Below are 12,790 nucleotides of genomic sequence, written 5' to 3' on the forward strand. Positions count from 1 at the left end.
CATTCAAAATTAGCACAAAAGAGATAGGTCTATTGATCTATTGGTCATGAGAATGCAGCATATTAACCACCAGCAATTATCTTACATTGTCTTTGTCTGTGTCTCATTTATTTATCAGCATTCAGTTCCACTATGGCTGTTTTTGATCCAAACTACAACAACACTGCACACTGAGGACCGTAGCATCATCTGTTCAGTTTTTGGACAGGAATTGCACTTTGCACAAAATTCTTTAGGGGTATTTTCATTAGTATCTAAAATGATAAAGTATCTACATGAAAATAAGTTATAATTACTATTTTTTTCTTCTTATCCTTATAAAGTAGTTAACCTACTGCTTTTGCCCAATTGCACACATCAGTGATCGAGAAAACGGGTGTTGATAACTGTAATTGTTTTCTTTTGGCAATCTGTCATCTTTCTATTACTCACTGTATACTTTTAATGCCATTATTCACCGTCCTCCACACGATCCAACAAAAATACAACTATACGTGTAAACTGGAAATTAGTCGATTTAATTTGCTGGCTCGATGGAGTTTAATTCCTGTATCTTTAAATAAGAAAGCAATAAACATCTACTTAATGCATAGATCATAGATGCATAGATCTTCTTTGAACAAAACGTTCCACTTTAACTAGAGTAGAGCCGCGAGACACACTATGGGACACAACCTGGCTGAAGACTAAGCGAACAGTAAAATATTCAGTTAAAATAGAAATCTGAATATACTGAATGAAACTTGAATATATTTGATGAAAGTCAGATTATATTGAATGAAAGTCTGGATTTATTGAATGAAAACTGACGTTGCAAAGGCTCTGGCGCCATCTTGTGTTTAAGACGTATAATATTGTGTCGCTACAAGAAGTAGCTCAACAGGGGAGCAGCATTCCTAAGTAATGAAGACATAATTCTCTGGAAAATGCTTGTACTGTCGTAATTAGTACTAGTAACAGTAACATATATATTAATTCCCCAATCTCCCACGGGGCTGTCTTTATCCTTCGAGCTTGGCTCCAGTTACCATGAGGACCACTGTTTCCTTCACCTCCACATCTTCTCCAGCTCCTTTCTCAGCCCTTGTTATTTCTCAAGTTTCTTATGTTCCTTCTTCTTAATATTGCGATCACTTGGTATAGCTACATCAATCACTACAGCCATCTTCCTCTGCTTGTCCACCACTACTATGTCTGGTGGCCTCTACCTGCATTGTTGCCTCAATAATCCACCTGTTAGTAGTAGCTGAACCTGATTAACAATCCCCTCTGCTACCTAACTGACTAGATCAATATCCCAGAAATTTGACTGACTTGATGCTATACTCTGATTAAAAAGGGTTTCTATAGTTTTGTGATGACTGTAGTGATCACTGGACTGTAGTCACTGTAGGCAGCGTAGGGTTTATATTAATTTTTAAGATCCCGAATTTGGTGCTTTGATGATGTTGGTCAAGCACTGTCTAGCATGTCAATCTAAAATCTGTCATAGATATATCATTCACTCAAGAGATATGGTGACAGCACAGACCACCTGGATAGTGACAGATTGAGCTTAGGCTATAATACTAATACTAATACTACTACTACTACTACTACTACTACTAATAATAATAATAATAATAATAATAATAATAATAACAACAAAAGCATCTGATGTAACAATGGACTTGAAACAGATTTGGAAGGTGACAAAGGAGGTGCCACATCCAGTCATCAGGCCCCAGTGTGTGAAAGCTCCACTGTTCTATCAGGATCCAGTAAGACAGACAAAGAGCTACAATGTAATTATCAGTGAAATTAACTCTGATTGTTCTCTAGCTGCTACAGTAACAAAGTGGTGGGATTGTGTTCAAACATTTGGCTCATGAACTACTGACCAAAGACCTAATTAGTTAAAAGGAGGAAGCAAATTATTTCTCCTGCGTAGACAACAGGATTTATCTTATATGTCAGCTCCTGGCTTCCATTGTGTAATTGTACCAAGCTTAAAATCTAGATCCAGTGGGCGTGCTTTCTCTCACATAATATGCAAGCTAATTTTTTATTCTTTTTTTTTTTTAACTTGTGTGTGTGTGTGTGTTCTGTCCTGCAGACTTTGATTTAATTGCGTTGAAATGTGCTGCGTACACAGACATTTGCCTCGCTGTTTCCAGCTACGGCTAAAACTGCTTTCTCTGCAAAACCCAGGAAACTTCCTCTTCCTTCCAGTAAGCGCTGAGCCTACACTTCCCAGAATCCTTTAAGGCGCGGCAGCAGCTGTGCGCTCCGGCTTGCCCGCAGCAAAGTGGTGATAACACACCAAACAAGGTACAATGAGCGAGCGTTGACTTTTACATTTCGTCTGCTCCCCTTTGCGAGTGATGCCCAAATCTGTGGAGTAGCACCATGGCCGTGGAAGGTAAGGCGCCTCACAATGCGCTGCCCACACCGGCGTGTCAGGTTTTTTGTGTCCTTTCTAATATTGCATACAATAGTATAGTTATCATATGAAAGGATTTACACGATTCAGCCAAGACACAGTCAGGTCAGCTGTGAAAGGCTGTGATTGGGTGATGTTGTAGTCTCTGCTCTGTCAGCGTTAGATGCGCCGTTTTGGTCATCTTCTCCGAGCCTATTATTACGCTGTACAATTGAATCAATGTACGGCTGGTATTCAGAGTGCTGATCCATGATCACACACCATAAAGCCTCGTGTTAACGCGCAGCCTCTTTCTGTATTTACATTGTGGCAGCCTGTGCGCCTCGACGTTGCTCTGCGATTGGAGCCCCGGTTAACAGGTCTGCGACCGAGGATCGCCGAAGTCCTTTGACACGGTCGCCTCGGCATTTTCTCTGGAGGATTCTGAATCACTTTTATGAGAGAACATTAAGATAAACCCATCTCTGCTAGGATTTATTCACGGGTCTTTTTCGTGATGCAACAGCGCGCCGTGTGAGCGCTCAACCTGTTCCACAAGAACAGTCTCTTAGAGGCTGCTCGCCTGTCAGCAGGTGGTGTGGCATGTGGACAGGGGTGGTCACCTGCCTCTCCCCGTGAGTGTCAATACACAGTTAGTTAAGGTGCTCGCTCCGGACGTTTGAGGTGAGGGAAGTGGCAGTCAGTGAGTCACAATGCTCGGCCAGTCTCCTCACCTTATCGGAGGCATCCTGTGGATCCAGAATCCAATGAGAGGTATGTCAGAGGCATGCTTTAAACGCATTGAGTGCAGCCAGCTCTCTCGCTTGAGAGGGCTTCTCCAGTCCTTTGTTTGTGTATTTCCCCACGCAGGTATGTTTGGTATGACATTTCGAAGCGCTTGCATAGCCAAGATCAGGTTTTTTATGTGGGACGTTTGTGTGCACAGCCATGTCTGTGTATTGTCTGACCTGAACCAGTCTCTCTTGTTTTCTTTGGTTTAAGTTATCTTAGTGAGGATACAGGTTTTTTTGTTTTGTCCAGGATGTATGTGTAGTGGCATTGATAGCACAGATTAAACAGCGAGATGAGATAAATGCTGTCTGACTGCTGTTCCCTTCATTTTCTCTAATGTTAAGGTCCTGTTTAAGATTTTAGTGAAGCATTTGTGCTTGCCCCTAGAGCCTTTGATCATACTTCTCCCCTCATTGGTTAAACCTATTGTAAGGTTCAAGGCCGCTTTAAACATTCTCAAGCTCTGTGTTTGGCCCCCAGTCGAGAAATGTTGCAGCCACGAAGTTGTGTCTTTACTGCTCCGATGATATTGCATCTTAATAGGGCAGATAGCTGAACAACAGGTATAGAGACGTCATCTGTTTCAAAGCATCTTAGATACAACCTTTCCAGAATATTCCCCTGTATAGTTTCATTCATGCACCTCTTGAGATTCATCATTCAAAGCTGTAAGAGCAAGGCTGTCTGCAGATGCACTCTTTGTTCCAAAGCTGCGTAGTTTGTCTGTTGTCCAGTTTCAACCATTTCTTCAAGGAGCAATAGCATCAGTCCTCAGCCACACCACAGCTAAAAGTCATGACATCACTTCATTTTTCCCATGAAATGATTTAATGCTCCCAAAATCATCTTACAGGATTGGCACCTCTATAGGAGATAGTCTAACAAAATGTCACCACTTAAGGCTTGAGCAGTTCATGCAGCTATGGAATAAATCTTTGCATTCGAACACGATTCATTTACTTGTGTCACTCACAGAGATGAATTATGAGTCACGTCCCTATTCACTGAAGCTGCAACAGCCACAATCTGAAAGAAAATCACACACACACAAACCAAGCTCGCACAAACTTTTCCAAAGCTGTCAGAAACATCCTGCGGAGCCTTATGCTGAAGGTAAAATGTACTGATGCTACAGAAATACTGTGACTCTGAGTAGAAGAAAGTAATATGGTATTCTCTTACTGATTCACTTTTTCCTTAAATTTAAGAGGGAAATTGACAGCTGTATTTTTCACATTATAAAAGACATAGAAAAAGGATCTTACATTGAACTTAGGAGGCTTTGGGTGTGTGATACCTGAGTGGGCTACAGCTTCGGGGTTTGGTTAGAGTGTCTTGTAATGTTTCAGTTATCTAGAATTGCATGATCCTAAAATTAAATTCACACTTTATTTCAAGGCCCAAAGAAGTAAAATAGTTCAGCACCTGACAGTAAAGCAAAGATTCAGTCCAACATCAAAACATGAGTGCAGATTTGCTTAGATTACTTGATTAATCATCCCACATATTTATGTGAGTAACCACAGAGGCACACACTTCAACTCTATAATTATAATTGAATTCAGTTCAGTGTCATTTATATCGCACCAAATCACAACAATATTCGCTTCTACATTAAGAGAGAGGCACACTCAACAATCACATGAGCAAGCTTTTGGCTTTTAACAGGAAGAAACCTCCAGAGAGGTGTGGCCGTGGAGTGAGGGGCAGGGAGACAGGACAAAAAACAGGCTGTGGAACAGAGCCAGGGATGAATAATAACTAACGATTAAATGTTTAATCTGTAAGGACACATAAACGAGCGCCACTTCCTGTTTTTAATAACACTCACAAGGATGTATTTTTGCAGTTGAGTAGTTTTAATTTTGATGCTTTTAGCTCAGGTTTCTCCTCGTGATTCTAAACTTTTAATTAAGTACCGGTAAGACTTTGTAGATGTTTTTATGACATAGTATGTTTTTATTTGCTGTTGTGTTATATTTGCTAAGCAAAGGGCACTAAACCTTTTTGAGTCCAAGCTCTCTATAGTCAAATCACCTGTCAAATGAAATAGTTTATTGTTGCAAAATTAATCAGTGACTATTTGTCTTTTTTTTTTTTTTTGAATACAAGAGATTTTCCATGATTTTTTGTGTTTTGTTATTTTTAAAACAGAAAAGTTATATTGGTCAGGGTTCTATTTGAGCATTTTATAAATTAAACCAGCGATCCCCAACCTTTTTTGGCCATGGACCGGTTTATGTCTGACAATATTTTCACGGACCTGCTTTTAAGGTGTCGCGGATAAATGCAACAAAACAAAACCACTACCAAAAAAATAAATAAAATTGATTCATAACACACAGGAAAAGACCCAGGGAAACCGAATTAACGATAAAAACGCTTAAAAAAAAATAACGATAAAAACCGATAAAACCCCTTGAAAACCATCAATTTGATACCCGAGCCTCAACTCTTGCAGCCCGGTACCAAACGACTCACGGACCGTGGGTTGGGGACCGCCGTATTAAACAATCAAACAGAAAATAAAAGTAAGGTTTGCATACAGTGCAGGTATATTAAATTATATGTCCTGCTTTTGTTATTTCTCCTTCCTGTTTTGGTTTCCTATGCTCACTGATCTCTACTTCTAAATTTGCCACAGTTGGCTAAAAATGCCTCTCTTTTTTTTATTTTTTATTTTAGATCAGATCTAATTAAAACCATTATTTTCTCTGCAGTTATTGCTAAACTGTCCCTGCGGGTGGGACAAAGCTTGCGGCAGCATCATCACTTTTAATTTGAGATGTGATGAAAAAACAAAAAAACATCACAACAACTCTGCTGTGTCACTGTGTTCTGTTCCAGTTCTCCACCAACCCTTCCAAGACAGAGAATATAGGTCAGATAATTAATAATTTATAAGCTATGAGAGGACAAAAAAGCTCTTTGGGAAATGAGGGCTTTCGAGACTGCCACCCCAGGACCCCACTGAGCTTTACTTTGAAAGGCACTTTTGATTAGCTGTGCTTAGCCGATTCAGTTTACACAAAATAACAAAGGAAGCACAAATGTTTGCAATGCTCTTTAATGATAAGCCGGCAAATAGTTTACTTTACACTCGAGAGGAAGGTTTAATTAGGGTCTTTTAAATGGTGTGAAATTTGATTATAGCTTCTTTTAAATGATCTGTTTAGGAGCCACTGTTTTCTTGTACAAGCACTGCTTTTTTTGTTAGCATAAAAAATTCTAGAAAAAAGTCTAGTCTAGATGAAAAAAGTGAAATCTGAGAAAGAAGATGGTCATGTTTCTGATACACTCTTTGACACATTAGATTCTGAGTAAGTGAGGGTGTGTTGATTGCTCAGAACAACTTAGAGATTGATGTACATGTGTATTGATTGCAATTTTCTTGTCCCATTCCAATTTCCAGTAATTTTTTTCTGAGTGATCTTCCGATGATGTTTTAACTTTTTAACAATTCATATTTTTCTTTCATAGATCTTTAACTGACATAACAGAATGCGAGCAAAGGTCAACATTTCCTCAATGCAAAATGTTGTTAGCAAAATTTTAGGATCTTCTCTCGGTGAAGCAACTAAATATAATGTGCTGTGCTACTGGAAAGAGCTACATATACTGTAATTAACTGAAGATGAACCTTTACCTGCTGATATATTTTACCTTAAGAAAATAAGCACATGCAGCAGTCATATAACAAAACTAATCACAGGTACTTACTCAATTTTGCAGAATAACTTAGGTAACAAAACATTCACCCGTTTCTCTTTTTCGCTTTGATCGTTCGCTCATATTGAGGCTGCTAGCTGGTGGCTAGCTTTGCGTCTGAATAGCTTTAGCTTTAGCCACTTTGGCTTTGTTAGCTTCTTCAAACTGGACATGTTCAGCTTAGGTTTGATTTTAGGAAGATTTTCATACTTAGGGTTCCCCCTTGGTTTACTTTGGCAAACTTTGTGTATTCTACACTCAGACTGAGTACTGGCCACAGCCGTCATGCATGCTGCTTATAGCATGGCAGTAAGTATGTGCATGACTATTTGCTTGCTATTGCATGAAACCAACCATCTCATCTGACATACATGAGGCTAACTGACCGGTCACTGGTCAAAGCCAAGACTGCTGGAAATTGTCAGATTCTGGTACCTGGCTGGTTGATCAGTGCATCTCTGGGATGTCTATTCTGACACATAGTTAATTTGATAGGCACTGAGGTTATACTCCAGAAACTTGACACAGGATCCTTAGTGACGTAGCTTAAGATAATTTCACCTGGGGCCCTTAGCACAGATGGAGACATCAAGTGACCTTGCTTCATAACAGCTTATGTAAACAAAGTCATGACTTAATGGGGGAAATTCATTTTAGCGTTCTGCTGACTAAAGGTTGTATCATAAATGTACTGGTACAATGACTGAGTGTGAAGCTAACCATCGTATGGAGGGTAGGGACGCAGTACTGTTAAAATATGAGTATAATAGTGTATTAGTGTCTGACTCATTTATTTATGTGACAGAAATTATGTTTCAAATGAAAGAAGAGACGCGAAGAGAGAAGTTTAAATGCTGGCTCACTTTGGGTATGAAGCACGAGGGAGTAGATGCGTGGGTGTTAATGTTGGACTGTTGGTTTGGGAACTTTACAGAAATGGTCACACGCACCCACATCAGAAAGGTGTGAGCACTTCTGAACAGCAGTTCTGATAGAAGACATTGGTGCCTTAAGGCCATGTTGGGACCAAAAATAGAATAGTGTCAAACTGAAAGTGTTGGTACCGGCGGTCGCCAATGCAGGAGGACTCTTGCAAACCAAAACAATAACAGGGTTATTAAGCAAATTAAATCTTGCTTAACATTTTCCACATACCCTAACACAACTAAATCGAATAAGCTCAAGTAGATTAGCTTGTTTTATTTATGTTACAGCATTTTTTAAAATCTGTTGTTTGCAAGCATCTGTTCAGAGCAGCAAGTCAGTGTAGCTGTGATAACATTCCAGTGTATCTGATTAACCCTTCAGACCTGCTAGGTGATGTTTTATTCCCTCACTTGCAACTTGCCCATGCTGAAACTGTTTTATAAGATAACTCAGTTTTAAGATAATCTTGGGTAGATTTAAATTTTTGTAGGACAGCATAGCAGCTGTGTCTCCTACAAAATTTGATTATATCTGGTAGCGATCCGGTAGCGCAATCAGGGTGAGAACACCACATAGTAAACGTCTTAATCATTCAGCCGCCAGCATTCATTGTTATTATCAGCATGACAGAGGCTCTACATTTTTCCAGTGCTAACGTCATTATAATTTAACCAGGCAAGCTACTAAAAGGCTAACATGTGTCAGGACCATGAATTATGTGGACGTGTGCATGTACACACATATAGAAAGCGGCAAGAGCTGGACCCCAAGTCTAGTCGCAGTAGTGTTTACCCCTGTGGCTGAGGTTGTTCATTTCCCTTCTTTCTATTTGCCTCTATACATCCAGCCTCCTTGATCTGCCCTGCCCTGCTCTGCCTGTCTGTGCACCCATTCAGAAAACTCATTTCAAATCCTTCCCCCGGATCTAGCCCAGGAATAGAATTAGGAGAATAAACATGTTTATTTGAGTCAGTGGAATGGGATTACATCTTAGTCAATTTAATAAGGAGCTACTACATCGGACGAGGATCTTTCAAACCTTACTCAGCAGGAATAGGATTAAGATGACAGAAGCGGATGCAGCAAATGTCGAGGGAGAGCAGTGTTGTGCAATCGTCCTCCTTTAGGTAGGCCTACAGCCATGTTTGATGTACCATACTAAAGTGCTGCTGCCTGGAGTTTAGCATAAGAGATAAGCAAAATTAAAAATAGAAAATTAAAGTATTGGTAGGCACAAACATGCCCTCAAGCAACGTGCACAAAGGAGACTTTCTCATTAACAGACTTGCAGAGATTTCCACTACTTCCATGGATTGATGTAAAGGGCAAGTACCTGAAAGAGTCTGTCTAACAAATGTCAATGGGTTATTCATTACAATTCTATTGGACCTTTCCCTGGTCTGAGTGCTTTAGCTGGCTCAGCTTGCATTGCTGTCTCTGACTGTCAGCTTGAGAGAAAGAAATCCAGGAGAAGGAAAGGCCAAGTGTGTCTGGTCTGGACACTTTCTTTTTCCGCAGCACTAGTTTATATTCCCTCAGTTTTACTAGAACGTGTTCTGTACAAGTAAAAGGACCAATTAAAAAACACAGAAAAAAAGGCAATGACTTTAATGTTAAACTAATAAAATATGGTATGTTTTCTTAATGCCTTTTCTTATTTTGATTTCTTGGTAGTACCTCAGCAGTGTAGTGGTTGATAAATTCAGCTAACATCTAAAAGCCACTTGTTTGAGACCAGGGGTAGACATAAATGCAGAGGGTTATGTCGGAAAGGTATCTGGTTTAAAAATGTGTGCCAAATCAAGATATGTAGACGTATTCAACCTAAAGAAAAAGACTGATTTAGTAGGGAAAGTGGGCTAAAGTTTGGCTTACTGTTGTTGCATGGGTGTGACTGGGTGTGCTTGTAGAGTTTTTTCTCATGTTTAAAGACTATTGCAGCATCTTGCTCTCAGTCCTCTGGGAATCTTTGAGCTCCTGTACTGAGTATAGACACACTCATGTCTTCCACCTGGCCATCTTACAAAATCAAGAGGTGCACAACAAACCAAACCAAAGTGACACTAACGTGTGAGCTAGGGATGCTGTGATACCACGGGATGTAGTAGTTGGTACCAGTACCAGCAAAATTACACTATTTTCTATTCCTACAAAGTGAATATTCCATGTACCCAAATGCTGGTGACAGACTGTTTATTTGAAATGTCAACATTATATTTTGCATATACAATATTAACGCTAATTCATGTAAACCATTGCAAACAATTTGGCCTACAGGGACATCTGTCTAAAAAATGGTAACATAAGAAGGATAATACTTTGAATTGATGTTAAATTGAAACTCATTCACCTTGAATTCTTTATTAAGTTTTGTATGCTGATCTTTTAGGTGCTTTGCTAAATTGGAAGTATTCTCTCGCTTGGCCTGAAATAAGCCAGAGAGCATCACCCCTGGGCTATCCACCTGAAGCGCAAAGTACCATACCCAACTATGCTATTCTTATCATATAGTCAGAGCAGCTGCGCTAGCTGCTTTTGGGTGTCCTCTTTTTCCTCTTCTTTTCTAAAACACTTGGAGGCATATGATGCCCCTGGTAGTTCTGGAAGAACTGCAGCATTTGTACATGAACAGCATACTGTGCCTACAGTATATAAATTGAAAATATTGATTCTGGTGACTTCCATAGCATGGGTTTGACATTAACTAGGTACTGTTTGGCTCACTTTACATCAGAAGGTACAATTGGCATCTTTCAGTTAAGTATATTAATAACAAATAAGCCTATTTTCACTTGGTAGAAATACTATATTAGTTAAGATATTAAGCCTGCATCTCATGAGGAAAATGAGGATGTGTGTTAATATTGTTTCTTGTTGCAGGAACAACTTGATTTGCTTTAGAAGTTTAAATTTTGCTGAATGTTCCAGTCATTCGTTCCTTATTTCATCCTTGCAAAGCGCTCCCGGCCCTTTGTGCACTTCTCGTCTCTTTCCAAAAGGATGCCCTTTCTGCTTTTTGTGAATATTTGGCACCCCGGTGTGTCAAGTGCAAAAACTTGGCTTTGTGTCAGCTTCAGTCCCTGGTGACCATGAAGTCATCTGCGCTCCATTCTGCTGACTGATTGAAGCTGCTGATCTGAGAGTTTGGGTGTCACTGATGATATAGTGGGCACAGATGGAGAGTCATTGTCAGGTGAAGAAAATCGTTATGTGGCGTTTTTAGTGCTGTGAAGCTGATTCTTTAAAGTTCTCTTAAGGTGGAATAAACAGGAGCTTTGGTTCAGTTAGGAAGTGTGTGTGAATATGGCCCATAACAATATGGATAACTGTAAAATTACATTTTTAAAATGCAACTTTTCTAGTAGTTGTACTTTCAGAAGTACTCTGTTAAACTATATGAGCAAAGGCAGATGGTAACAGAAACGCATCCTCCACTTACAGCAGTACTCCACAGTGAAGGCCAAAAATGGACAAAATGTTAATTGTAATTCAGTTGAAGTGTTTTTCAGGGGGGTGGCAACAGAGCTAATTAGATCACTACTAATTTAATCAGGCCGTTGAAGAACAGCAGTGTGCTGGGGTACAATGAGCTCATTGCTGAAAACATCAGGGGAGTACTTTTAGATGTGCCTTACAGTGGGAAATTCAAATAGTTTTTTTTTAAATAGGTTAGATATAATATCCTATAATTATCAATTAAAGGACTAAAATCCAGTGGTTAGCACTGTTGCCTCATAGCAAGAAAGTCGTGAGTTCAATTCCACCATCAGGCCGGGGTCTCTCTGTGTGGAGTTTGCATGTTCTCCCTGTGTTTGCGTGGGTTCTCCCCGGGTACTACGGCTTCCTCCCACAGTCCAAAGACATGCAGTTGGTGGGGTTAGTAGGTTAATTGGAAACTCTAAATTGCCCATAGATGTGAAAGCAGGAGTGAATGTGAGTGTGGCTGGTTGTCTCCTGTCTATGTGTTAGCCCTGCGACAGACTGGCGACCTGTCCAGGTTGTGCCCAGCTGGGATAGGCTCCAGGGAAGTGGATATGAACATCAGGCTGTCAAAGTGTTTGGCAAAGGTGGGTAGAGGTGGTGTTGTACCATAGAATCAGAAGGACAGACTTTTTCTCGTGCGCCTTTCCAGTATTTAAATCTTCTATCTAGTTTTGTTTCTTGGGTTGTCTTTAATATCTGCATAGTAAACTGTACATACAGTCATTCTGTCAAGTTAACATATGGCCACACAGAGCTGTAGTTTTGGGTTTCTTTCATTACCATGTTGGTTGACCAACCATGGCTTGATCGAATATGACTGGAACTAATGGAGAAATTGCATTGGTCACATCATGCCTGATGGCTGTTTAATCAGCCGGTCCCTCCTTAAAGCAGAAGAATGTAAACAGTTTGTGTCTCTATATGAATTCTGCTTTTTGAAGTGACACTGTGATACCGAATCATGACTCTGCATTGTAAGCATTACGTGTATCTTAAGGCAGTAAAAGCTAGTTGATATTGAAATATATTACACATATAAACATATACGATGTCTAGGATTGCTATATTGGTAAAGCAGCTTCAAACTTCTTCAAATAAAACAAGTGAAAGGTTCAAAGCATGTCTTGTATACCGTACCTGGTAACTGATGAGATTTGAGTCAAAAACTTTTGATATTAATATGTAATAGTTTCTGTTGTTTTGGGCAAATGGAGGAAGTTTGAGTTTCATTAAATATTAATAGTTGTTACTCAGTTCTAAATTAAGACACTCTATTTTTTCACCCTTTTACTGTCTGCCTTTGAAGCAGAGCATGCTAACAGCTTTATGCCTGGAATACAGGCATAAAGCAGCATCACAGCAAGCCAAAGTGAAAAGCAGTTATATTTAGCTCATATGTATTTGCAAAGTGGGTCAGTTCAGTCTGTCGTTTTCTTTCCAGCTCTGTCTCACTTGACTCATTGTGTCTGTTAAAGATAT

At 39.7% G+C, this 12,790-nt stretch overlaps 1 protein-coding gene across 2 annotated transcripts in view; it reads left to right on the top strand.

Annotated features, from left to right (window-relative positions):
• The first annotated feature begins 1,896 nt into the window (after positions 1-1,896).
• The window catches only part of samd12 (sterile alpha motif domain containing 12), a 147,658-nt gene continuing 136,764 nt past the window's right edge, over positions 1,897-12,790 (top strand). Inside the window, exon 1 of one of the 2 annotated variants that reach the window (XM_085262367.1) lies at positions 1,897-2,401. In XM_085262367.1, the coding sequence (XP_085118493.1) occupies positions 2,389-2,401 (13 nt within the window). In that variant the 5' untranslated portion in view covers positions 1,897-2,388. Of the gene's footprint in view, positions 2,402-2,785; positions 3,176-12,790 lie in introns of those variants that run through there. The other variant, XM_085262366.1, reaches the window with a different exon arrangement.

Source organism: Mchenga conophoros, linkage group LG22 (genome assembly GCF_057382185.1).
Source record: "Mchenga conophoros isolate Kocher_MC1m ecotype Shallow Benthic linkage group LG22, M_conophoros_male_GT1.1, whole genome shotgun sequence".
NCBI lineage: Eukaryota > Metazoa > Chordata > Actinopteri > Cichliformes > Cichlidae > Mchenga > Mchenga conophoros.